Genomic DNA, 22,891 nt, shown 5'->3' on the forward strand with positions numbered 1-22,891 from the left:
ACTTCCTTCCGAGACATTTCTAAGACAGTTTCTGACATTATATGAAAAGCTGAAAACAACTTCTTTGACTTCTCTATGTTGCTCCAGTATGACCTTAGCTACAGCCTGGCAAAGTCTGGGCCTTCCACGTGATGTTTGTTCAAAACAATTTTATAATTGAAGCTGACCCTTGAGGTAAACACTATGGTAAAAGTTCATTAAGCGCTTGTCTGCTGTTCAGAGAAAAAAAACAAACCCACAATTACCAGTAGCATGTTCATAGTCAGAAAATTGAGGGGGAAAATGTGACTTACCACCAGGCATATTAGAAGCCTGCTTTCTCTTTATTTCTGATTGGCAGGCTTAATTAGAGCTTAATGCAATGTTCGAATAGGCATTAACAATATACTACGGTTAGATCAAGGAGAATGAAAGGCAAGAGCAAGCAAGCAAACGTTCAAACAAGCAATCACTTCAGTAACTTACTTTGGGGTCTGTGAACTTGAACTTTGGCCTTTCCACCATCTCCAGGTTCAGTGACCAGGTTCAGTGTAACATGCTCTGTTCTGTACGGAAGGAAAGCAGAGGTCACTAGACAGAACTTATTTCAACTGTACAAAGCACAACAAAGATTCTCAGTAAACAATGGGAGGCAGCAATTTTTCAGCTTATTCTATCAGCCAAGTTGCAGCAAAACTATGAATACATTAGCCTGCCCTTGTGGGACTGCTTTTGTTCAGTCAAAACGACCAAGAAAGAATGAAAAAAGCAAGCAAGCATGAATTAAGAAAGAAAGAAAGGAAGAAAAGAAGAAAGAAAGGAAGAAAGGCTGCCAAGTGAACTGGGAGACCTGCTAGAATGAAAATTAAATGCAACTGCACAAGCAATTCATTTTTCTCAAGGCTTCCTTGCATAATTGTTACTGAAGCAGGGCTCTGAGAGATGCTCATGGATGCTCCACAGACACCACCAAAGTCGATGGCTCAGAAGCTTGTAGGAGGCACTCGGTCCTTTCATGTACAGGTGTTAAATTTGCTCTCTGGAACACAGATTGAGTGCCTGATAAATTAATACTCTGCATTTATATTTTGATTTATTTATAAATGTGAGCAGAGAGAGGTTTAAGAAGTACTAATTAAGGAAGCAATCAAAGATGCATGCTTCAGGAGAGAAAAAGTGAAGTGTGAGGTACTTAAGGAATACCTGAAATATTTGCTTCCTTTGCTTCATCTACTCCCTGAAAAAAAAAAGAAAAAAAAAGTTACTCTTATTTGAGAGGCAGCAGCTTGCTGACAAATAAAAGAGCTGGGGCTGAGTCTAAGGGAGGCTTTTTCCAAGAGCATTTTCTGATTTTATCTACAGCATTTAACAGAAGAGAATCTGAAAAATGTGCTGAGACCTTGCTAGAGGGAGGCTTAGATAACTAACCTCCGATTCAAATGCCTGCATCCAAAAAGTAAATCCTCAACCCCTCACCTAATCCTAAAAGCATTTAAGCACCTGCCAACAAAATACCTTAGACATCCTTTTCTCGCCCCCCCCTCTGGCACGGAGGGTACAGAGACCACCTAGTCTCAGTGACCATGCAGTCCGGCAGTGGCTTTGCAGGCTGTTTCCCATCCAACCCACCCCCTTCCTCAGCCCTGGCCACAGGCAGGCCATGTTTAAGCCGGAACGAAGGAGTGCTCCCCTCATCGTGCACAGCCGGCACCTCCTGCAACACCAGGCCCAGCGAGGCTGTCCGCTTGGGGCACCCGAAGCCTGATCCCTTCAAGAGAAGGGAGAGCTCCAGCTCTTGGTGTGCTGGGCCTCCTGGGGCCTCTCTCCTACTGAAGCTCCTCCACTCTGCACAAATAGTTATCAGTCACAACAGGGGAAACCCAGGCCCCTCATCAGAGGAATATTTGGCTTTAGAGTTGCCCGATGGCTCAGAGGCTGGGAGAAGCAATGCTTACACTAGGCAACTTTCTCAAACCTTGCCCCTCACAGACACCACTCGTGACAAACCCCTTCCTACTCACATGCTGAGGAGCAGGAAGAACACGGGAGGTCCTCTGCGCGCATCCCAGCCGCCAGCCCACCTCCCAGCGAGATGACTGGGTTTGATCATCGAGCTGTGGTCATTTTTGCTTTGTTCTGACACCACGTTTTTTGCTTGTTGGCAAGTGAAGGTTAGCTGTGGGCCCATGGGGGTGCTCAGGACTAGTATAGAGGCCTTTTGAAGTGAGCATGGGGCAAAGACCAGGCTACACTTGGTGCATCACTGGAGACAAGGGGAGGTGGGGAAGGAGATCAGCTCCCAAGGGCACTGAGGGCTTCCAGCAACAGCACCAACGTGTGGTTTTTTGGATGCATCTCGATCAACCCTAACAGCACATCTTGTGATGCAGGTGATCGCTCCTTCACCATACCAAATACTTCACATACACCAAACACTGCGACCTCCAGACTGTCTGACTTCACAGCAATCGTCTCTCTGCAGAAAAGCCCCTCTAGCTCCATTCACCAGCCAGTCTCAAAACAATGCCAAATCCCATTTCATATATATTTGGTTTCTGGTTCGTGGTCCTAGCGTTATCTTTCCTCCTGCCTCAGAGAGCTACATAAGCACAGGCACACTGATGAATTTCCTCTGCTTCTTCCCTCCTTTCTTGCTCTAAGTTTGGCGGTGCTTGTGGAGTGCCAATCACCAGACTTCCCAGGTACTGCATCCTGCACTCTGGACAGCACAATTATCTCTCGAGCAATCAGCTTGTGACATAACAAGCATAAACAGCAGCACGAGAGAAAATTTAAAAGCAGCAATGTTTTCACACAGGTGCCCCAAGTCACCAAACAAGGAAACCCTAAACTCTAACATATGGTATGCTGGCAGGATTGTTCCCAAATACTTTTTTTTTTTTTCCTAAGCGGCATCAGTGGCAAGCGTCCCGAGGGACTAGTTATACTCAAGACAGACGGCAGGATGACTCGAACGAGCCAGGAAGCATCCCAGCGGTCCATTAACACACCCCTGAAGTGACTGATGGAGGCAGAAAACAAGACCATTTTTTCCTCCCAGGAGAGGCCGCAGACACTGCAGGCAAAATCAGGGAGATTTATGCGCGGGCTCCACTTGACTTCGTTCTCGGCCCTGCCCCGGCTCCTCCGCGACCGCTCCCGCAGCGTGGCCGGGCCGAGGCGGGGCCGGGAGGCTGCTGGCGGGGCAGAGCCATGGCACGGCCCCACCTCCGCCGGGAGCCTCCCGCCGCTTAAAGCGGCGATATCGCGGCCGGCAGAGCCGGCAGGGAAGGCGGGGGGGGCCGTGCCCTCCCCACGCGTGACATTTCCCCGCCGCGACAGCTGGGGGCCGCCCCTGGCTGCGGCCCGGAGCCCCCCTGCCGGCGGGGGCGAGCTCCGGCCGCAGCCCCGCTGCCCTTCGCTGCCCGCGGCCTGCCCGCGGCCTGCCCGTGGTGCTGTGCCCGGCCGGCCTTGGTGGGCACGGCGGCGGTCACCGTGCCACCCGGACACCAGTGCTAGCCCCTGCCCCTGCCCATATCCCCTTGTGCCCCTGGGGACTGGGCATCGCCCTCCTCTCAGCGCGAGGGGCCATCGGGACCATCGCGTCTCCTCGGCTCCGTCCGTGGGGGCCTCCAAATTGAGGCTTGTCGCGGAAGAAGCCGACGGCCCAGGAGAGCCATCTGACGAAGAGCGAGCGCGTTTTTATGTGCTCTAAACCCTCCCACCCAATTTTTCCCCTGCCGCCAGGCAGCCCACCCCTTTCTGCACGCATTAGTGAGCATCACAAGCCTATTGGAAAAAGTGCTGGGAATGAAAAATGAAATGTACTCTATTTAGTCTTCAATTAAGGAAAAAGAGTTTACTCCGTCTCTCTAGGGCAGCAAAAACTGGAGCGGAGTGTTAGGTTCATTGAACATTAATGATCTTTCCCTATTATGCTAAATTATTGTTTCCTAAGCCGCTGATCAAATACAATAGCTTTATTAAAGCCCATTCCAGTGAGGGAAAAAAAAAAAAAAAAGGCGTCTTCCTGCTGTGGTGGCTCTCAGGAGTGACAAAGGACGGAGGGCCCAGAAGAGCGCCGCTGCACGAAGCAGGGGGAGCGGCGGCCACGGCCACCACCACGCTGCCCCCTCGGCAAGGGACATGTGGAGGCGCTCGGATGGGGAGCGGAGTGCAGGAGGTCCCCCCACCAAAAGAAAAACTAAATCAAAAAGGTGTTTAGCTCGTGGTCCGGGCGGGACTGAAGTTTGTGCTCTGGGCTGCAAGGAGCACGGGCAGGCTGTAGCCATGCACTCCCGGGGGAAAAGAGAACGTGTAGTAAAAGGAGAAGATTTGGGTGTGAGCTTAGGGAGGCGAGGCTATGCTCTTTAGATAAAATTAAATGAGATGATTTTAGAGCAGGCCTGTAGAGGCCACAGCCCAGTGTAATTACAACGACAAATTGACACTGTTACACAAGTATGCTGCTGAGGCAAGGAAGGGATATGGAGCTGTGCCGAGTACAATGGGTACAAAAAATAGGGTTGAAACTAAGTTAGGGAAGGCTGTAAACCCCCTCGTTGTCCAACCCTTTTGTGTCCCGTCCCCCCCCAAGTTTAATTACCAGGCCGTGCCCCTGGCTCCTGTGGGCCGAGGGCCGAGTGGGGCAGGTTGCAGGCTGGGCCGCTTGCTTCAGGCACGCTGAGGAGGGAAGGGAGAGAAACAGGTGCTGCTGAGTGCACCCAGCCCAAGGCCTGCAGCACCCGGGGGGGCACGAGGCTCACTTTGTTTCAACAAGAGGCTTTCCTGCTACGGGAACTTCAGTTTGCAAGTTGTTTCTCCCCACCCCAGCCCATCCACTGTGCGGTGCTGGCTGATGGTGAACACCCTGGTTGAAATCTACCTGGGTAAGGGGAGGATCGCTCGGCACGCAGCCTTGCATCCATGGCAACACACACTTTACATATCATTTTATCCTGAACAAAGGGAAATTAAATACTCGATGTGAGAAGACTTCAGGTTTCAAGTAAGGAGGGGGAGGCAGGAGCAGGCTTTGCCTCCAGGTGGAAGCCTGCCGTACGGCATCCTTAATGCAGACCGGGCGTACAGCATCCTTAATGCAGTGCACTTAAGGAAAGTGTTGATAGAGCAAAACTGGAGGCTCTGTGAGGAGCATAGGAATGCCAGGCTTGTTTCAGCTGCCACGATTAGCAGCTTAGTACAAACTAACAGAGCCACCAACAACCCTCAGCAAATATGCAAACAAGTCATTCTCAAAAAGTAATAATAGAAAAAAAATCATCTTTCCTCCTCAAAAAAAAAAAAAAGAAGACAAAAAAACACTGAGAAAGGTCAAACGTTTATGCTTTGCACTAATAACATTTGAAACACAATTCTGATCTGACTTCTACGGGCAGAAATCTAGAAAATCAGTTTTCAAGCTGCAGTGGTTCAAATCAGCAGAAAATCCTTGCTGTGCCCCTGGATGCTGGAAGGGTTACTAACACTGGGTGATGTCTGTGACAGCTTTGGGTTTCATATCTGGTGATCTACAGAAGCCTCACCTGCTTCTAAGGCTTATAGTTTGTTACTCTGACGTCTTAATAAAGGTGTATTTACTTTCTTTTTTTCCCAAACCCAATTATTCTGAAGTTGGGTTGAACATTAATTAAATTAGGTAGTTAACAGCATAAAGTGGCCTGATTTTCTTCTGCTGTATCCCATGGGTTTTATCTGCCCAAGCACAGAACAAGTAAAATGCATAAAACCCTACATTTCTTGTCTGGTGTAATTTTACGTGGGAATGACAAAGTGTCACACGAAATGCAGACTGTCACTGTGCACGGCTCCGCTGCACCTGCGGGTACATCTGAGGCTCATAGCTGTAACCCTAGGACTGCGCGAGCTTCTCTTCACTCTGATGCCCTCCTGCTGTCCTTGGGGCATGAGGGGAAGCACGGATAGCTCAGGGATGGAGCTGTGCAGCCCCTGGGAAGGCAGCGGTGGAGACCCTGCCCTGTGCACAGAGGAACCAAGTGCTGGGGGACCGCTTGTCTGCTAATTTAGGTGCAGTGGCCCTGCTAATGACACGCAACGTGCTCTTGGCTTCTCCATTCCTGCTTTCTTGTCTGTAACACGAGGGCAACAACAGACTTGCTGAAAGAGCACCGTGATGCCTGACTTGTCCTTGTGAAGTGCTCTGAACCCACAGGAGAGGCTCTGCACAAGTCCAGGGCTTTGGCGGCACATCCTCAGCACTACCCCAGCACTGCTTGTGCTTCTGCCTCTAGATGGCACGTGTCGTTGCCATTAAGCATTATTTGTTATCTGCCCATGCTGTATCCCAGCTCCAGGTATGGAGATGCTGAAGCTGCTTTCCTTACTTTTGCCCTTTCCCAACAATTTCAGGAAGATAAACGTGCATCTGAAGCGTTACAAGTCAGAATTCTGTCATTTCTAATGCACAAAAGACTCCGTCTGGCACACCTATATTTTTCAGCCTTTACGCAAACTGAGAACTGAAATGTTAACGAGCTTTGTGAGTAATTCCTATCAGGCAGGGCAATTTTTAAAGCTGTTCAGTGAGTACACTTTGCTTTCTGGAAAGTAATTCTCTTGATGATCATGAGGATCATGCGCACACTGATCACAGCCGCGATGGAAAGCATTGGACAGAGATCATCGCGCTGATGGCAGATTGAAAAATGACAAGAAAGCAAGTGTTTGTTCGCATTTTATCACAAGACATCACATTGCATGTCCCTAATCAGCCTGGCTGAGGTTCCTGGGGGTCTGCCTTGTGTTGGGACCGTGGCATCTCCAAGGTGCCAGCATGGGAGCCCGTGCTCTGCTTTCCCTGCGGCATAAAGGAAAGAGAAAGAGCAGGTAGCTGGGGCTGTTAGGATGCACAGGGAAAAATATCCTAAATACCCTTTTGTAAAATATAGAGAGAGAGCATGTTAATGGTTTGTGTTTTCACAGGAATGGCTTCCTTTCAAGAAGCACTGAGTGTAGGGCCGACCGCACAGCTCTTGCCGTGTCCCGCTCACATGGGAGAGGTCTGGGAAATGAAACTGCTCCGAGCTGCAGCATCGACAGAACGTGCCTTGACTCAGATGAATAAAACACAAGCAAAATAACCATCTAGACAGCTCACTGACAACTAAGTTACATTTCTAATTTAGTTTTAATCATCAGAAGCAACATTAGAAACATAAAGAAAGGATTTTTTTTTTTTCGTATGGAAAAACGTGAGGCAACCCAGGAGCATCCGCTTAACCTAACTGTACCGGCTCCAGCCGCCCACCTTCGGCAAGTTGGAGGGCTCAGGGGCTCTGCAGCCGATCTCTTCACAAAGCGCAAGCAGAGGGCCTGGTTTTGATCTCTGGTGGCTGTAAAATGGGGGATATCTCTGCTGAGCAGTCGCCTCGCTGCGTAGCTGGTGTGAAAGGAAGTAATACCATTAACATCCTCCAGATCTTTGCATCCAGGTTCATCCATAATGTATGGCACCTGGGTTTGCACTGCACTGCTAAAAACTGAAAAAAATAACTCTTTGCCATATGAGAAAATCCTGTGTATTTTTAACAAAACAAAGGAAATGGTTACATTTCCTTAGCTTGAACATATGAAGGGGCACAGAAAACTTTGGGGATTAGGAAGGTGACCCAGCTAAACTAAAGCAAATTGCCTGGCCGCCGTCACTTAAACAAATAAATAGGTGAGCAGGTCCCTAGCTCATCTCCAAGAAATCAGGAACAAGAAAAAAGAATTCACACCAGCAGCTTTAACCCATAGTTTATTAATGCACTTTCCCCCCCGGCAGGACACAAAAAGGAAGCTAGCAAGACAGGCGCATTAAAAAATGATGATTCCTCCATCTGAAATTTACAGATATGCAGAAAGAAGACCGCTTTGTCTGGGCTGCGATGGGGCCCTGGCACAAGCCCTGCTGCTGGTTAGCGCATCCCGTGCTGCAGGGGGGTTTCCACTGCTTCAGGTGGGTCCCCGGGGATGCAGCCATGCGGCGCGGGGCTTTTGGCAGCAGGGGGACTCAGGGAGGGGTGGCGGGGTGTGTGTGGGGGCACTTTAGCAGCTGTTTTGCTTTCTGTGAGATGTCTTTGGGAACAAAGCTTTTTCGCTGGATTGCAGCTGCAAGAGGAAATCACCACAGTCCCCACAGACGGTGATGCTTTCGGGGCACAGCAGGAACAACAAGTGAACTCTCGCAGAGTCACCGTGCCCTGGTGCCCAGCCTGCTCCTCAGCCCCCTGCCCAACCCAACCCAGTACAGCACGGCCACGAACTCCCCAGCATCACACAGCCACAGGTGCAGCGTCATGAGTGCCCTGAGGCTGATGGCATCCGCTCCTCCCAACAGCTTGGGAAACCCTGGGCTGGTACGTGCTCAGATATGAAATTTTATATGCGTGTTTTATGACACTGAAAGTGAGTTTTTTAATGAACTGCTCACAGCTCCAGACTAGGGAAAGAAGAGCATTTCCAATGTCCAACGTTATTTACCCAAAATTATGAAATGGTTTGTGTCAAACGCTGAGGGCAGTAAAGCCTATCGAGCACACACAACACAGGGGGTGAAATCCATTAGCGAGGCACAACGAGTTAGATTAAACCATTGCCAAGGGTGTGGTGATATTTGTTAAATGCTAATTGAATCAGGGCAAAAGACTTTGCAGCCAGGAGTCACCACATTGCTCAGGTCAGCAGCGCCTGTTCTCTTCAGTGGTGAGAGCCACGCCAGCGCCCGAGGGGCGAGGGAGAAGGTTTCTGGGTTGTGGCCAAGCCTGAGCAGAATGGCTCTGAGGAGCACTCGTGGTTTACGTTGTGGTAGCAAAGTAGGAATAACGTGCGATATGGGGTTAAGCCCTGACATGATCTCATACCCAAGCTAGTCCTGGACCACCTAGTGTGCCGGTGAGAAAACTCTCAGAATTATTACCATTAAAAAAATGCACTGAACTTCAAAGGGCAATCAAGCCTCAACCACAGTGCTGGTGACGGTAAGAGCACGCTGCATGCCCAGTAAGTCAAAGCGTAACCAGCTCCCTTTTCACTTTCTTCCAGTTATTTCCAGAACCCGTGAGGGGGCTGGCATGGCCCCAGCCGGGCACCAAAGCGTGGCAGCAGCAAGCGAATGTCTGTGTGAGTGGGGGGAGCCTCACCTGGAGAAAAGCACCCCTGAAGCACATCGAGCTTCAGAACTCCTTCAGACGCCCGCAAACAAAAGCGTGAGGAACGTGCCCTGTGAGTGCCAGCCTTGTGGGCAAGCTCCTGAGCAACAGCCACCCCCAGCCCGCACCCGTCCCTGGTGTCCAGCAGCAAACCTCTGGATGCTGCAGGAAGCCCAGCAGCACGGTTCCTCCAGCGAGCTGCAGCGGGGCTGCCAGCAATGCGTGGCCAGCTCCTGCCCGCAGCACCACTCGGAGCTTACAACTTCCAGGGCTGCAGGTCTTCCCACTCTCTAGAGAGGTCCTCCTCGCCTGCCCTGCTGCTGGTTGCGAAGGGAGCCGCAGAAGGAGCGTGGCGTTAGAGCGGCACCAGTGATTTCAGCACAGGAGAAGCCCAACAGGACCCCAGCCCTTTGTTCTGCTCAAAGACAGCCCGGGCTCAGGCGGCGCATCGAGCTGGAGGCACGCAAAGAATGCGCCAGGGCAAGAACTGACAAAGCTCTGCTTGCCTCAAAGAAGTCACACGGCAGAAAGGTAGTTTCCCTAACGTGACAGTGAGTGAAAGCTTTCTCCAGCGCAGCAGCAGACGATCTGCAGCAGAACAAAACACAGGAGCTCTGTGGTGCAGCATCACGATCCCTGGTCTCTCTTCCCCATGGGACACGGCTTCTCCAGCACGGTACCTCCACCCTCACCGACCCGTAACTACACCGCTTTTCAGCGCACACCCCACGTACAGCTCGAGGTGGTTACCGATCGACAAATAGAGCCTCACGTTTCTTCTTGAAGGGTGTAATTATCTGGGGTCTGGCTCTAAAGGCGCTGCAAAGGAGATTTATTTCCCATTAGCCATCAAAAGCGGGGTCATGCCGATACTTGTAGAAATACTCAAACAGAAACAGAACCAGGGAAGTTTGCAGCACAGCAGTTTGCTCTTCACCGTGGCTTACAATTTATGCCAGCAGTCTATTACTTAGACGTATTTTCATTAGGTGAATGCAACAGAGCTGCTGCTGCTTTTGAGTTACAAAGTAAGGCTGACAAACAGCGCTAAAGAGGAATTAAGAATTACACAGCTAAATTGTGTATTATCATGTAAATGGCAAGGGAACGTCACATGGGGTTCTGTGCATTGTTCAGAGAGATAAATGCACTGAACTATAAATACGAGTTCAATAGAGAGCCCTGTCAGTTAAGCACTTGAATGAAGCGAGTCTTGGAGACTGCTGTAGCATTTTAAGATAAATACACATATGCACAGGTTGCAACATCTAATACAGCTAACTAACGGGTAAGTTAAAGCTGTTTATAAAACCCTTGTCCTGTTTGAACAAGCCAACCAACCAACCCACAACACACACACAAAAGGAAAACACGGTAACGGCCAAAGAAACTCATCTCGGTGTGAAGTTTAATCTAAATAAATGAATATTAACAGCCCGAGTACCCCCACCAGCACGGATGAAGGCGCTGCTCTCGCTGAGGTCCAGGGAGGCTGGTGCTCACCGCGGGAAGGCAGCAGCCACCGCCTTGCATCCCCCCTGCGCGCTGCTGCCTCGGCACCAGAGGTTACGCTGCTGCTCCGTTACAGCGGGATGGGCACCGGCATCTGGGGCGCAAAGAGGATTAGCTTGTCCTTTGTCCCTATTCCGGCTGTGTTTTGAGCCGCACAATTGCCTCTTCTGTGGATACTGGCACATGATAAAAAAAACGCAAGAAGAGATGCAGATGCTTTGTTTTGTCCACCCGCTGGTGCTGCTTTGCTGTACCTCGAACAAAACTTTTGTAGAGAAAAAAAAACCACACCTCTTTTAGCAAGACTGAACAGCTCTCCTATTCTTCAGTTTGGCCACAGCTCCAGTTGCAAAGATAGACAAAATGGAAACAGAGGGCAGAGAATCGGTGCAAACACCTCCCAAAAGCACCTGGCACCTCTGGGGAAGCTTTGGGTACCTGCTGTTGGTCTGGTGACACTTGAAGCAAGCCACATCACGACACCAGGACACAGCCTGGGCACCCAAAGGGGCTGCCAGCCCCTAAGCCCACACCACCTAAATCAGTTTACTGAAACCAACTGGTGTTAGGACAAGCAGATCATTTCAGGCTTGGAAAAAAAACAACCAGCAACAGGACCCCACGAACAAAAACCACCAGGCAAGTCTGTTTAGCTGGAGCTCGGTTCAGGAAGCAGCTGGGAGGCAGCAGGGCCGTGTCACTCACCGGGGCCGGCGGAGGTGTGCGCTTCTTTTTCCAGGCTTGGGCACATAGTCGGGACAAAAGAGACAAAACATCGGGCACGCTTTACTGAACCATCAGTTTCTTTAGTATGTCACAGAAAGGCTTATGAACATTTATAATGTACATAAAAGGCAGACTTTGTAAAATAAAAAGGTCCTTTTTTTTATAAAAAATTAAAAAGTCAAAGTAAAGTGCATGGGACAGTTTCGTTCTCCGCTTTAACTATCACACCAAAGTCTTGGCACGCAGCGATGCGTCTGGAGCCTGGGAGATCCTCTTCCGTCCCCCACGCGCCGGTTACGTTACGGGTCAAATCAAAGGATGGCGACGATCACGAACACACACCGGGGATCCGAGCAGTCGAACCAGGAGCGCCCACGACACAGACTAACAGCTACCGGGACGGGGGCTTTCTACACGCTTCCTTCTCAGCGGCGACATCCAGCAACCGCCCGAGGGGGGTCCCTGGGTGCGTGGGACCACCACCGGCACCCGGCTTCGGGCACCCCGCGGCGGGGGTCAGAGCGCGGCGGCCTGCGCGCGGCAGTGGGCGATGTGGCGGTGCACGAAGTCGACGCGGGCCTGCAGCAGCTCGGCCTGGCGCTCCGAGAGGAACCCGAGGTGGGCCCAGAGGGGCTCCCGGGCCCGGTAGCGGCGGCGCAGCTCGGCGGCGGCGCTGCGGCGGCGGTGCAGCTCGGCCACCCGCCTGGCCGTGCCCTCGCGGAAGACGCAGACGGAGCGCAGCAGCGGCTCGTGGTAGGGGTCCCAGACGGCGAGCAGGCGGTAGCCGTGCACCAGCCCGGCCTCGTTGTCCATGAAGACCAGCCCGCCGTCGGGGCCGCGCAGCAGGTTGCTGGTGGCGCGCCGCATGACGCGCGGGTCCCACTGCAGGCTGAAGAGGTTGCTGGCCAGCCGGTCGAAGTTGGCCGTCAGGTAGTCGAAGAGGATCAGGTCGCTCCACTGCACCAGCTCCACCAGCTGCGCCGCGGGCAGCCCGCCCAGCTCCGCCGCCGACAGCGCCCGCGGCCGCCGCCCGCCGCCCGCCTCGGCGCCCCAGGGCGCGGGGGCCACCACGGCCGTCAGGTTGTCCACCCAGCGCGTCAGGCTCACCACGGCGCCCTCGGCCCACAGCGAGCCGCGCAGCTCCTCCCGCACCGGCTCCCACTGCCGCCCGCGGGGCTCCACCAGCGCCAGCGCCATGGGCGGCAGGCGCTGCTGCATGCCCAGCACGCCGGCCAGGTGGTAGGACAGCGCCTCGCCCTGGATCTGCTCCGGGCTCACCCCGTAGCGCACGCAGGCCCGGCTCCCGTCCGACAGCCGCGCCAGCCGGTTCGAGCTGCGCCCGCAGCCGCCGCGCTCCAGCGACGACACCCGGGCGGCGCGGGCGGCCGCCGGCCACGACGCCGCCTCCTCGGCCGCGAAGCCCGGCGGCACCCGCGCCTCCAGCTCCCGGCTCCAGAAGATGCCCCGCCGCACCGGCGCCGCCCGCCCGGCCGCCTCCTCCTCCTCCTGCTGCTGCTGCTGCTGCTGCTGCTGCTCCCGGCCCACGGCCAGCAGCGCCCGGAAAGTTTTCTGCCCGCCGCGCCGGGGCTCGCCCCGCTCCGGCCCGGGCGCCGGCGGGGGCAGCGCGCAGAGCCCCAGCAGCGCGCCCAGCGCCAGCAGCCCCAGCGCGGCGCGGCCGCCCCGCTCCATGCCGCCCGCCGCCGCCTCACGCTGCGGGACGCGGCGCGGCCCCGGCCCCGGCCCCGGCCCCGGCGCGGCGCTGCCCCATGGCGGCGGGGAGCGGAGCCGCTGCGAGCCCGGCCCGGCCCGGCGGCAGCCCCGCGCCCTGTGCGCCCAGCCCCGGCAGCGGGGGGCCCCGCGCCGCCCCCGGCACCGCCCCTAAAAGCGGCGACGCGGCGGTGGGGCCGGGCCGAGCCCCCCGCCCGCCCCCGTGAGGCGCCAGCGCCCCCCGCAGGGCCCGGGCCCGAGCTGCAGCCGCCGCCGGCCGGGGAAGCCGCGGGGCCCTGCGCCCCGCCGCCCGCCCGTGTCAGCCGCGGGCCCGGCAGGCGGTCGACAGGCCGAGCCCCGGCCGGCTGCGGCCGCACCGCCTCCACAAGCCCCCGGGGCAGGGCCGGGGCCCCGAGCCGCCCCGCTGCCAGGTGTGTGGGCACCGCAAGCTCCCCAGGCCTGCGCCGAGGAAGGGGGAGGTGGCCCCTGCCCAGACCCAGCGTCCTAGTACGTGGAAAGGCAACAGTTTCTGGCTTCCCTCTGTTGCTTCTTAAATTAAATCATTTTAGCTGCTATGTGAAGCCAGGCTCTGAGTAACTAGCACCTCTGGTTTGGGGGATACCTGATCCTGCATTTAACTCACCTCAATGCCAAGCCCATGAGTGCAAAGAGTGCTGTACCAGGCTCTGAGGGGCCATGAGCTCCTCCCCTGGACATGGCAGCACGGTGAGCATCTCCCAGCAGCACAACGCACCAAGTCCTTTCTCTGCCTCCAATTCTGGTGCCAGATCCTGGCCGAGGTGGTATTAGGGCATCTTGCCCTAGTGCAGCACCAGGACTCTAGATTGCAGCCTCCTACAGCCCTTTGCGCAGCTCCTTCCCACTGGGATTGCTTCTCCAGATCAGCCTGCCCTCTTCTTCTTCCCTACCCATCACCTTCCCCAGCACCTCTCCCTGGGCAGCTCCTTCTCACTCCTATTTAGTAGCTCTGGCTCCTGGCAGTCAGCAGGTGCCAATGAGCTCCCGAAGCAGTACCTCCGTTTGTATTTATCTTTAAAGGCACCAGCCCAGGCTGCCCTCAGGAGAGGTGCAGGTGGCTGTGCTGCGTGTCTGCACCCGTGGGGCTGGGCTCAGTCCTGGTGATGTGAAAGGGGCTGCAGGTGGGGAAGTGATGCTCCTGCTTCCTCAGTGCTGCAGGTTTCCATCCCCCCGTGCTTCCACCCTTTGTGTTTGTGTCACTGGATCACTGCCCACCTGGAACAGCCCTCGGTCATGCTGCTGGCATGTCTCGCTTCTGCCCTTGGCAAGGGAGCTGCCCCGGGCAGGGGGAAGAGCTGCGCCTGCAAAAGCTTCGAGTACGGATGCAGGGCTACCAGCAGAGCAGCGCTGCTGGCAGTGTGGCTTGGTTCTCCTGGGGAAGGGTGGGACTCTTGGAATAAACTCTGCTGGCAAACGCTTGGTGTGCAGAGATGTTATGTGCTTCGTGTCACTATACGTTACGTCCTTCCTAGGAGCACTCTGCACAAACACAACAGCGGTGCAGTCCGCGTGTGTGCCTGGCCGTGGCTCGGTCAAGGTGGATTTGTGCGTCTCAGCCTAAAAGCATCCCTTGTGGTGAGGCACCCCAGCACCTGAAGGGCAGGGTTCCCTTCTTACTTCGGGAGGCACGGCTGGAGAAGGCATTTCATAGCAGGGAGATGAGCGTTAGAGACCTTGCCCTTCAGGTGTGGGGGCAGTTTCTGGAAGCATTTTACAAACATGTCTCAGCCCGGAGCAGGGAGACTTGGGAAGCTTTTCTATTGCTTGGGCTCCGCTTCTGGTTTCTCAGAAAAGCTCCCTGACAGATGGGGCTCCTGAGGTCTTTTTCTGCAATCTGAAGCACCATGTAGAACACGAAGCCGAGCAATTTCCGTATACAGCACAGATCCTATCTCCCCGGGACCCTGAGTCTCCCTGTTCTTAATATCTGTGACTCTGCCTTTAACATCAAGGCAATAAATGAGTAAGTGCTTGAGTTCTTGAGCCTGGCTCTTGTAAGCGTTCATAAAACTTGTCAGGTGCCTGCCGATGCTCAGCCAGGCAGGGGATTTGTTCTCAGCCCTGCTAAAGGTGAGCTGCCAAGGTGGGAAGTGATGGGTGCTGCGCTCGGCCCCATGTTCTCAGGGTGCCCAGTGTGCCCAGGAGCGGGCTCTCCTGACAGAATTGGACCAAAACACCCTACCAGCAGCACCCCTTGCACCAGCCCAGCCCCGACAGAGGCAGGTGGCTCAGCTGGGAGGATTTTCCACATGAGCATCCAACGCCAGGCTGTGGCCTCGCCGCTGGTGGTGTGGGGAATGCCCTCGGCTGGTTTGAGCTGGCCGAGCCGTGCCGCAGGGAGCGGCTGACCCCAGCCTGCAGTCCCTTCTGGGGATGGGCGCCTGCATCCATTGCACAAAGCGCATTTTTTTCCAGGCCAGGAAGTAGAGAGGCTCAAGGAATGCTTTCAAGTGAAATTGCTGAGGCAATTCAGGGAGATGAAAGGTAATCGCCACCTGAGAGGATAAATAATGCATCGGGTGCATGCCCCTGCTTTCTGATGGGGCATCCTGAAGGGTCAGATCCCGTTGCCTGCAATTTTCATGCCATATGCACTGATAGCAAATCTCCTCTCCTTCTGGCTGCCGAAACACGTGAGCGGAGAACACTGCTCTGTTGGCACAGCTGGTTCAGGCACCTGCCCTGATGTAGCGTAACAAGAGAGAGGGGAAACCCCAAACCAGTGTCTTTCTGGAAGAGAAGAGCCAACCGCCCTGACCAGAGCCCCCAGACCTCCTGAGCCGTCCTGCAGACCCACGAAGAAGTATGCATCGTTAGATGGATATTGCCTTTAAGGAGAGACTTTCTGTCGTCTTCTGGCAAGCTGGCTGAGGGGTTAAGTACCCTGACTGTTAACAGTGTCCTCCTCCCCTTAATGCCCCCTGCAGGCACTAGATAGCCCCGGGACGGGCTCAGCTGAAGACTGGGGTGGACCAGACTTGCCTGGAGAAATGAGGCCAGCCTAAAGGTAGAGTTGCTATTGCTAGAGGAAGTTAAAAAATGCTCATAAAATGTAGCGTCTGAAGCAAAACTACACCCAAGACACATCTTAAACTTTTCAGCAAGTCCTAAAAAGGCACAGCTTTCGCAGGGCCGGTGAAAGCGCTCTAATTAGCCATAGGGTAACGACCCCAGCTGCGCCAGCGTAAAGCCAGCGGTGCAGCTCCCTCCAAGCGGTGCAGGGAACAGGGCCGGCTTAAATAGCGAGCCATTTTCCAGGCCCCTAATAACCTCTCTTGCTGCGCTGCCTGCCGGGGCAGCAGGAGCCCCTCCAGGGACAGAGGAGCCCCCCTGGCTGCCAGGAGCACAGGGGAAGGCACAGAAGAAAGTGATGTATGGATTCCCTGGACCTTTGCTTTAATTCCCCTGGCCTTTCCCGTCTGTGCAGGGACCCTCTGCCCCCATGCGAGGCCGGGAGGTGGGCAGCAGGGAGCAGCGTCCCGGTCCCTGTCCTGTCTCCCAAGGTATGGGCCCATCTCCCGTGCCTGTGCGCTCCACCACATCAGGCCACGCTGGGGCTTTCTCCTCCCTGTGGGGGCCCTTCCTGCTCCGCATTCTCCAGCGTTTTTTGTCCAGTTTCGAGTGACTCAGGTGATGGGATTTCCACCTTGCAGACGTCTCCGCTGGCAGCCTTGCCTGCGGCTGCGATTCCTATTGTAATAGTTTTTCTACGCATTCCAGCTGTTAAGTTGTTGACCGACGCTCTCAGTCTTCGCTGCAGAAAATAAGCAGGGTCTGCCGTGATGTACGGGGGGACAGCCAACCTGGAGGTGGGCCAGCAGAGCCTGGATGCGGTCTGGCTGCAACACCCGGCTGCCTGGGCTCAGAAGCCCCCGTTTGGGTTGTTAGCACTGGGATACTGCCATGCTGCATGGCCACCCTAAACTGAGACTCACTGCGCTTATCAGCTTGGGTCTCACAGCCACAGAGATCCCTGCATGGTCGGTCCTGCCGTGGGGACATCTCTGTATGGATGTCCTCCTGCTGGGGGCGAGAGGCAGGAAACAAAAGAAGCCCCCTGCAGCTGAGTCACAAAGCTGTCCGCGTTTCGAAGGCCCCAGCTCATGATTCTTCTGTGACCGGGGCTGGTGACATTGAGAAGTTTCCCTGCTGTGCACTCTACATCTTAATGTGACCCATTTAAATTTCTAAGCCTTATTAAACACGGCATTAACATTCAATAAATGTCTCATTGATTACGTATTTACTTATCTGGTATTTAACTAGCATTCTCTTAAGGACTGAATAAAGAGTCAGAAGGAAGAGAGAGCTACTGCATGGGATTTAAATGGCAGTGGGCAAGTACCCTTCAGAGGTTAAGGACTGCAGGCAGGAGCCGACTCTACCCAAAATCTAAGCGCCATTTTTTATTCAATAGGCTTTATTAAAAATACCATAACACTTTTTTACATCAAAATGCATTTCAGCTCCTCCAGAAGCCTCAGGCCGGCGCAGGCTGAGGCGCGAGCAGTGGGCGAAGCACCTACCACGTGCGGCACAACGCGTGGCTTTTGTCAGGAGCAATGAAACGGAAAAGCACAGGAGTGAGTCTCTTACTCAGCCTTTCTTGCACGCCACAGTTTGCCAGACAGGTAGTGTCGGGCTGGTTTCTATAGCTGGCCCTGCTGCGTTTCCCTGCCACACCAGGAGAGCCACGCAGCGTGCCCGTGCCGCGGTTTCTGCCCTTGCAGGATGGGATGCTGTAACCATAAGTTATCTGGTGACATCTAACGCAGCCTCCAGGTTCTTCTGGACAGCTGGGAGCAGCTGGGGGGCACTTGAGGAAATCAGCACAGCAGAACTGTGTTATTTCTGTTGTCGCTATTCGCTGACATCGCAATTAACTCCTGATTCGTGTAGTCTTCTCATTGACATCAAATTAAAGAGAGGAAAAAAGCAGACCGGTTTGGGGAATACATGAGTTTCCCCAGTTCCTCCATCCTCCACCCAGCCTTGGTTCATTCAGCCCTCATCCAAGCTCTGCTCCCTCCTGCTGCATTTGAGCTCCCCCAACCTGTGGGTGGAGAGGAAGGGCAGCACAGACATTACAGAGAGCTCTTCTTCCTCTGGGAAACTGGCCAACGCTTTTGTTTTGATTTATCCCAGTTTCCTTGCAAATGACTTTCTGCCTAGCTGTCAAACTTTCTGTAAACACTTTAGCGAGAGTCATGAAACAAATCCCCCAAAGAAGAGAAAAACAAACACGGTCATGAGTTACTGAAGTCAGCTCTCTCTTCCTCCTGCTCTTTGTCATCACAGGAGCTGACTTTCCACTGAGTCACACAAACCAAAAAAACAGAGCAAGGAGATAACAGGAGACAGCACCAACGAGCAAAAGCATCATGGAGAAAATAACACCTGTTTACTTTTTTAAGCTTTGCAGTGGATGTGAGCAGGCCCTTCCCCGGACTCAGGCTGTTCCAGGGCTGAGCAGAGAGCATCCAGCAGATCAAGCCCCCGGTAGCACCGTTCTCTCTCCAGGAGCCGCAGCACTCCAGGTCCTCATGAGCTCCCACGAGGTCTTTGGGAGCTTCCCGTCTCCTGCTGCCAAAGCCAAGGAAGACGCGATAGGTGGGAGGGTGATATTCAGGCTGTGCGGAGACAGGCTCAGGTGGGCTCATCTTGTGAATTCTGCTCAGGAAGCAAAATAATATTTAATGTGCAACACCCATCCTAATTGCTTTATTATGTTCAAATGTCAAGGTTGAATCTAAGAGTTTCTACTCCTGGTCAAATGCTCTGGAGCGGATGGAAGTGGTTAAAATGTCATCAATGTACAGCTAGGAATCACTAGTAAAATCCAAGCTATTCCAAGATTTATTGTTTTTAGTAGAGCTCGGTGGTCACAATGCCAGCATAGAAGCAAAGAGCTCAGCTCTCTCACGACTGGCCCATATCAGCCCTCTTCTCCCCTCTGGATGAAATCAGGTCAAGGGCGCAAAGACAGATGAAGCGTTTCATGCACGTGGCGTTGAGCTAAAAGGAGCCCCAGAAACAAGGGAGGTGAGGTTCCTTCGCATCCAGGCAGAACAGGGGCCAGGGGGGTCATGCAAGCGGGGCCCCTGCGGCGTGTGGGGAAGTCCAAACCTCGCAATCAAAGCCGGACCTCGTGGTGGGAGCTCTGCAGGTCGGGATGTCAGCTCTGACACGGGACAGCGACTGCCTCCCGTGCACGCGTGCGCCGCGTCCAGAACCCACGGGGAGCCAGGAGCCAGCTGGGACGTTTCCTGGAGCTCAGAGCCCTTGACACCCCCTCTTCTTGGACGGGGCCGACCGTGCTGACAGGGGTGTAATTGGCAAAAGCATGACATCACCCGGGGCCTGCGACTTTAAAATAAAACAACAGCAGATGAAATCAATCTTTGCTCCAGGAGAGCTGGCTGCGTGCAGCACTTCCCTTCAGGCAGCCGTGGCAGGAGGAGAGTTTTGCTATTAAATGTCCAAGATGTTTCTATCGGTGAAAACCAGAACACTGAATTTGGCTTGGCCATTAGCATGGCAGGTGAGGGGGCAATTAGCTGGGCAGTTAGGTGGGCAGGTGAGGGGGCAGGAACAGAAACCCTCTGCACCCCGGGGTTGACAGAAGGGAGCTCAGGGAAGAGAAGGGGCACCCCGCATTGCCCCCACCCCACATCACCTGAGGGGTAACAGCAGAGCCCTGCACCAACAGGAAATGTGAGCCAGGGATCTCCCACGTGCATCTTCCACACACGGTTGTATGTCTCAAATCTTTGTGAAACTCTAGGCATCACGGATCCTTATTTAGGACGCTCTTTAGGATCCTTTAAAATCCACCCTAGGATTTTACATGCGGCTTAAGTTTTTCCCAAGTTGTGATTTGATTTTCACAACCACAATTCTGCTGCGCAGAGTCAGATGGCACTGCTTGAACACGCATCTTGATTTTCCAAATGCTTTTATATCCCCGTGGTATTTACTACGGGCTCTAATTTGACTTGCCTGGAAATGGGCAGGTTCACTAGCTGCCGGGGAGCCCGGATCAGGATGAGATCCAGATCGCCTTGCTTAGCACTCACTCTTTTCTAGTTACTTGACGCGCTTCTTGTTGGCCAGCTGAGCAGACTTCATTACAGATCCTGGCAAAAATGGAGAGATGCAATGCTGTGGGCCATTCAGGTAATAAAAATCCTGGCTGGGAATCTGTTGGGAAGGTCAGGGACTGTGTTGTCCTTTTGTATGGCTGCCCTACACATGCACCTGTAACCTTTCCTCTGCTGCAGACCTGCTTTGGGCTGTGTCAGGACTTATCAGCCTCTGTTGAAGAGTTTCCATGGGGAAGCCAGGGCACTTGGCTGGGCTTTTTCAGAGCTGTTGCTCTTTGCTGCTGCTGCAGCGCGTTTCTGCACGGTCACACAGTGCCCTGGCAGCGGGGCCTGGGGATGCCGGCTCGCTGGGAACGGTACGGCTCATCAACCTTTTCTGCCCCCCTGGCCGTGATTTATTCAGCTCCCTCAATCTTGCTGCCATCAGCCCTCTTTTCTCCTGGGCTTTCAAGAAAGTTCAGATATGAGACCTTCACCCTGAGGATTTTATCAGTTTCCCCTTTGCCAGAAACATTTTTTCCTTTCATGTGCAAAGTGAAAAGAAAAAGAAGAAAAAAAAAGATTCTAGTGCTAGTAGTAATAAAAATAAATCACGGTCGTAGGGCCGACAAGCTCTTTATTGAAATTCCTTTCTTTCAAGGGTTTTGCCTGTACAGCAGCATAGCCCACGAGTATAAGACAGGAAGTATTCATCCAAAACCGCAAGAAAACACAAGTGGGTAGGAACCAGGAAAACCGTTCGAATTTGGCACCACGCTTCCCATTTGAATCTCATGAAAAGATCTTGGATTTGTTTCTCCTTGAGGTCCATGAGGCTCACAAAGAGAATTGGAAAGAAAAAAGTGTTCAGAATTTCACATGAAATAGGATGTTATAAAAAAGCACTGTAGAAAGTGTTCTGTTTTACGTCACAGTATTGCTTCGAACTTGATTTTCCCCACTTTTTAAATTATTTGCATTTCTTATGTAATTTGCTGATCCGTTACTACTATGCACTGCTGCATCTGATGTACTACAATGACATAATACAGTAGCTGAAATGCTTTATTATTTTAATGTAATTTAATAGAACGCATAATGTTAATAATTAGCGGTCGCTGTTACTCAGAGCCAGTTAAAGCTTCATGCCGTATTCCCCAGAGCATTTTATCTTATTCTTCCAATCTGTGCTGCAATGTGACAGATTGACACTTTGCGCAGCATAAATAATATGTGTGCCAGGGTGAGTCAATAGCGATGATTTGCACGAAGCGGTGTTAACAATGCTGTAAGAAATAGCTTAATATTAGTGGTACTTTGTGCTTAGCTCATATTTTTCCATCCCTGTATCAGCAGACACTTTACTATGGCAATTAAATATCCATTCATTACTTCTGTGTTCTGGATAGGCAAGCAGAAGCTCTGGCCAGCGTGGTGATTTCAGGGCCGCGTTAATGTCTGAGTGCAAAGAGCAGACTTGACTCAGTTTTATGCGGCTGCAAAGGTGGGATGTCGCAAGGGAGGGGGCTCTGGTGCCATGCTTTGTCCCGTGCCCACCGCATGCCCCAAGTCCGTATGGACAGGCTGCATCTAACCGGGGAGCGGCACCTCTGAAAGGGCTGGATGAGCTCCTGCTGCCTTGGACTTTGGATCTGGCCCAAACAATTTCTTTTGTCTCGGAGTCATTGCGTTCCCGAGCGGAGGACATCTTCTGTCAGCTGCGGCTCAGCCGAGGGCCTCACGGTGGGCCAGCACTGCCGGTGGGGCTGGTGGCCTCGGCCCTCCCCGGCAGGTGAAACCCAGAGGCGAGCGTCCTTCACGCTGAAAAAAAACAGGGTTTGCTACTGTGCTGGAAGATTGCGAAGGCCCATTCCTCTTCCTGGCCTGGGGAGGACAGGTTGACTCGGAGGAACGAGATGAGATGCGCAGAGGTCTGTTTGCTCCCTCCTCTCCTCTCCCGCTCCCTCAGAGCTGTGCTGCTATTCCTAGACACAAGGACCCAGATCCGAGCCACAGGCATTTACATGGCTTGATACTTTTATAGCAACAAGAATTAGTTTCCTCTTAGCCAAAAAGTGGCTGGAATCCCAGGTCTAGAGCTGTGCTGATGGGGTAATGTCTGGAAAAAAAAAAAAAAAAAAAAAGGAAATCTCCAACATGGAAACACTAAATGCTATGGCAACGAGAGGAGCAACAAACAGGGCTTAAAGACACAGGCTCAGCATTAACTTAAGCGTTGGGAATTAGAGGGAAATATCAGTAGCTTATAACGCTGTGTCTTATCTGGGATGAGGAGACGGGATCATATGCCCTTAAACACCAGGGTATAGGCACTCGAGGTAGACAGACAGGCAGCATCCTGCTTCAGGCTGCTGGCTTTCATCAGACTCCCTTCTGGCCATCCAGCTGACACTACATGTGGAAACTGAGCTCTTCTCGCATTATCCCTTCCGACTGCGCCTTCTTCTTTCCAGTCATGTGCTGTAAATACAAAGCGGAGAGCATATCTGTGTAATTTGTTAATCCACTGACAGGAGTTGGCCGAGCTGCTGCTGCCAAGCTGTCCGCTCTTGAGTAACGGAGAGATTCCTCCCGTCCCTGAAGAGCAGAGATTTTTTTCTGGTGACATCTGACTGGCTCTGTGCTATTTGACAGCTCCCTGTTGAAAATGAT

The 22,891-nt window shown here is 53.2% G+C and overlaps 1 protein-coding gene and 1 long non-coding RNA gene across 7 annotated transcripts in view; both read right to left on the minus strand.

Moving 5' to 3' along the window:
* LOC310900073 overlaps positions 1-1,986 on the minus strand; it is a 67,259-nt gene extending 65,273 nt beyond the window's left edge. For 2 of the 6 annotated variants that reach the window (XR_014584803.1, XR_014584804.1), the window contains exons 1-3: positions 1,691-1,986; positions 1,183-1,216; positions 466-545 (exon numbers count right to left, since the gene is read on the minus strand). This is a non-coding gene — a long non-coding RNA (uncharacterized lncRNA). The remainder of the gene's footprint in view (positions 1-465; positions 546-1,182; positions 1,217-1,690) is intronic. The other 4 variants (XR_014584805.1, XR_014584806.1, XR_014584807.1 and 1 more) reach the window with 4 other exon arrangements.
* An 8,552-nt stretch (positions 1,987-10,538) lies between these two features.
* On the minus strand, positions 10,539-13,150 carry FJX1 (four-jointed box kinase 1). Its single transcript, XM_083838086.1, has one exon. The coding sequence runs from the start codon at positions 13,077-13,079 to the stop codon at positions 11,907-11,909; it is 1,173 nt and encodes a 390-aa protein (XP_083694212.1). The 5' UTR covers positions 13,080-13,150; the 3' UTR covers positions 10,539-11,906.
* Positions 13,151-22,891: the final 9,741 nt, after the last annotated feature.

This window comes from Anser anser (assembly GCF_964211835.1).
Source record: "Anser anser genome assembly, chromosome: 5".
NCBI classification, from domain to species: Eukaryota; Metazoa; Chordata; class Aves; order Anseriformes; family Anatidae; genus Anser; species Anser anser.

Excerpts from the sequence above, each read along its gene's own strand:
- FJX1 (XM_083838086.1), bottom strand. The coding sequence starts at position 13,079 with ATGGAGCGGGGCGGCCGCGCCGCGCTGGGGCTGCTGGCGCTGGGCGCG.